Below are 3,124 nucleotides of genomic sequence, written 5' to 3'. Positions count from 1 at the left end.
TGGTCAATATTCAATCCTACATTTTGCCACTTTTCTCCTCTATATAAACTCATCTTCCCCACATTTTTAAAATACATAACTTACATACATTCTCCAATCCTCATTTGTTCAAAGTCTCCATTGTTTGTTGCTCTCTCCAAGCTTATAAGTTTATTTCTTTTCATCTTATTCTTGAGAGGGATTATTTTTGTATTGTGAGGAAATAGTTGTGAGTATCCCAAATTGTAAATCTACTCTTTGAGAGAGTTGTGGTGTGTTATTATCAAACTCAAATACTTGTATCGGTTTGATCCTGCGCCGTGGAAAGGATTGAGTTTGCTCTTGAACTCGTAAAAAGAGCGGTGTAGCGGTTTGACTCAGATCCGTGGAAAGAGTCGAGAAAGTTCTTTATTCAAATTCCCAAGAGGCGCTTGGGGAGTGGAGTAGGTCGAGTTTGACCGAACCACTATAAAACTACGGTGTCATTTTCTCTAACTCTTTTCTACTTAATTTCAAAATTATTATTGTGATTTATTGCATGTTCTACTTGATTATTGTTTTGACTTGAATTACTTTGTTATAGTAATTATCATCTTCTACTTATTTGCAAAAAGTTTCATCATTAGAAAAATTAATCACGTTTAAATACTTTTATCGTTAAAACCCTATTCACCCCCCCTCTAGGGTTGCCATACCGATCCAACAATCACGCTTATTAGCGTTTTAATTTTTATTTTCTATGGTGAAAGGATGACAGCTTATTGCTTTCACGGAGTGGACCGCCATTTTTTAGTATCATTTATTTGACACTATAAAAAAAAATATCAAGAAAGTTGTATTTCTATGACCACATATTTTCTTTTTAAATAATTTTTTAATTTACTATTTTTTAAAGATACCACTGAAAATTTAAAAATATTTCATTATTTTCTTCGAATAATATTTTAAATAATATATGATGTTTTGTTTTATGTCTATTTAATCAACAGAAGAATCACCATTTTTGTTCTAAATCTTTTTCCTCTCCTCTTGAACTCTTTCTAAATTTCAATGTCCTTCCTTCATTTCCCTCCGTGGCTTCACCTCATCATCTTCCTCTCTTCACTTTTCATCATCCTAAAATGGAAAGCAACTGCAAATAGAAGAAAGCGTAATTTTCCCCCAAGTCCACCGAAGCTTCCGATCATTGGAAACTTGCATCAGCTTGGGAAGCTCCCACACAAATCCCTATGGCGCCTCTCTCAGCTTTACGGTCCCATTATGAGCCTCAGCCTAGGCCGTATAGAAACCATCATCATATCATCTGCAGAGACTACTCGTGCCCTGTTGAAAACCCACGATCTTCAAAGCTGCAATAGACCACAAACACAAGCTGTCAAAAAATTCTCTTACAATTTCCTTGACATTGCATTTTCACCTTATAGCGATTACTGGCGAGAGATACGCAAAATTTGTATGCTTGAGTTTTTCAATATGAAGAGGGTGTTATCTTACGAACCCATTAGAGAGCAAGAAGTTGGTTTACTTATTGAATCAATTTCACAATCAGCTTCTTGCGGAGCTGTTGTTGATCTTAGTGAGAAGTCCATTGCTCTCACTGCTGGTGTTATATTTAGAATTGCATTTGGAAAGCCGTTTGAAGGGAATGGATTTCATGAGCTTATAAGTGAAATTGAGGCCCTCCTAGGAAGCTATAGTGCTTCTGAGTTTTTTCCAGTTCCTTTTGTGGGAGAGGTATTTGATTGGTTTAGTGGTCGAGAAACTAAACTTGAAAGGGTTTTTAACGAGATGAATGCTCTATTTCAAGAGGTGATTGATGAACATCTTTGTCCTGAAAGGCTTAAGCCAGAGCAAGATGATATCATTGATGTGCTTTTGGCTATTAGTAAAAAGCAAGTTGAACCTTGCACGGTTGTCATTACCCATGAAAACATCAAAGCCATTCTGTTTGTAAGCAACTTCTATTCCTAAAATTTTAGTTTAATTTCTAAACTTTCAATCTCGTGGTTAACTAAGTTTTTGTGCATGTATTGACCCTTTTTGGCTTTATCTCTATCCTTCATGTCTTCTTCTAACATTTTTCTATTGTATGATGTTCATCAATAGGACATATTTGTGGCAGGATTAGACACTGGCTCAATTACAATCGTCTGGGCAATGGCAGAACTCGCAAAAAACTCAAAATTGATGAAGAAAGCTCAAGAAGAAATCAGAAACTATGTGGGAAACAAACGAAAGGTAACAGAGAAAGACGTAGAAGAGCTTCCATATTTGAAAATGATAGTGAAAGAGACACTAAGATTACATCCACCGGCACCTCTTCTTCTTCCAAGAGAAACCATTTCTCATTTCAAAATTGAAGACTATAATTTTTACCCGAAAACGATGGTTCAAGTCAACGTTTGGGCAATTGGACGAGACCCCACATGCTGGAAAGACCCAGAAGAGTTCCTTCCAGAGAGATTTGCAGAGAGCTCGATTGATTACAAAGGACAACATTTTGAGTTCTTGCCATTCGGGGTTGGTCGGAGGATATGCCCGGGGTTGAATATGGGGGTGAAAACTGTGGAGTTAGCTTTAGCGAATCTTTTGTACCATTATGATTGGAAGCTACCAAATGGGATGAAAGAGGAAGACTTGGACATGGAAGAGAATTCGGGTTTGAGTCTCACCATCTACAAAAAGTTGCCTCTCAAGCTTGTACCAATTTTATACCATCCCTGAGTAATTTTATGGCTTAACTAATAATGGGTATTTTTATATGTAATATATATTATAATGCTTGAACTCTTTGTTACCAACAAAGTAGATGATGTGGAAACTCACATTGTTGGAGAACTTTCACCCCTATTTAGTGAGTAAAGAAGTTCCAAATCACGTGGGCGTTGGAGGTAATTTAGGTTGAGATGAACGAAGGGGAAAGCAGTCCAATTCAATTATGTTTGGATAAAAATTGTGGATATTTTGATATTTTTACGTGCCATTTGAGTTCTCGAAGTTAACGAATTTCCACGAATTTTGATCCTATAGATTTGTAGGAAGGAGTTTGACAAAAAAAAAAAATAATAATAAGAATAATAATAATAATAAAGAAAAAAATAAAGAAGAAAAAAAAAGAAAATGTATTACGACCTCAGTTTTCTAC

At 35.7% G+C, this 3,124-nt stretch overlaps 1 protein-coding gene across 1 annotated transcript; it reads left to right on the top strand.

The window, feature by feature from the left end:
• Positions 1-990: 990 nt before the first annotated feature.
• On the top strand, positions 991-2,828 carry LOC111449355 (cytochrome P450 71B34-like). Its single transcript, XM_023089210.1, has 2 exons — positions 991-1,929; positions 2,086-2,828. Exons 1-2 carry the CDS (start codon positions 1,030-1,032, stop codon positions 2,701-2,703), a joined length of 1,518 nt encoding a protein of 505 aa, XP_022944978.1. The 5' UTR covers positions 991-1,029; the 3' UTR covers positions 2,704-2,828.
• The last annotated feature ends 296 nt before the right edge of the window (positions 2,829-3,124 follow it).

Source organism: Cucurbita moschata, unplaced genomic scaffold, assembly GCF_002738365.1.
Source record: "Cucurbita moschata cultivar Rifu unplaced genomic scaffold, Cmos_1.0 Cmo_Scf00011, whole genome shotgun sequence".
Taxonomy (NCBI): Eukaryota; Viridiplantae; Streptophyta; class Magnoliopsida; order Cucurbitales; family Cucurbitaceae; genus Cucurbita; species Cucurbita moschata.
Note: the sequence above shows the minus strand (reverse complement) of the source record. Positions and strands in the feature narration are given on the sequence as shown.

Coding starts and splice junctions, on each gene's coding strand:
- LOC111449355 (XM_023089210.1), top strand. CDS start 1,030: ATGTCCTTCCTTCATTTCCCTCCGTGGCTTCACCTCATCATCTTCCTC. Junction 1,930..2,085: donor ACATCAAAGCCATTCTGTTT/GTAAGCAACTTC, acceptor GTTCATCAATAG/GACATATTTGTGGCAGGATT.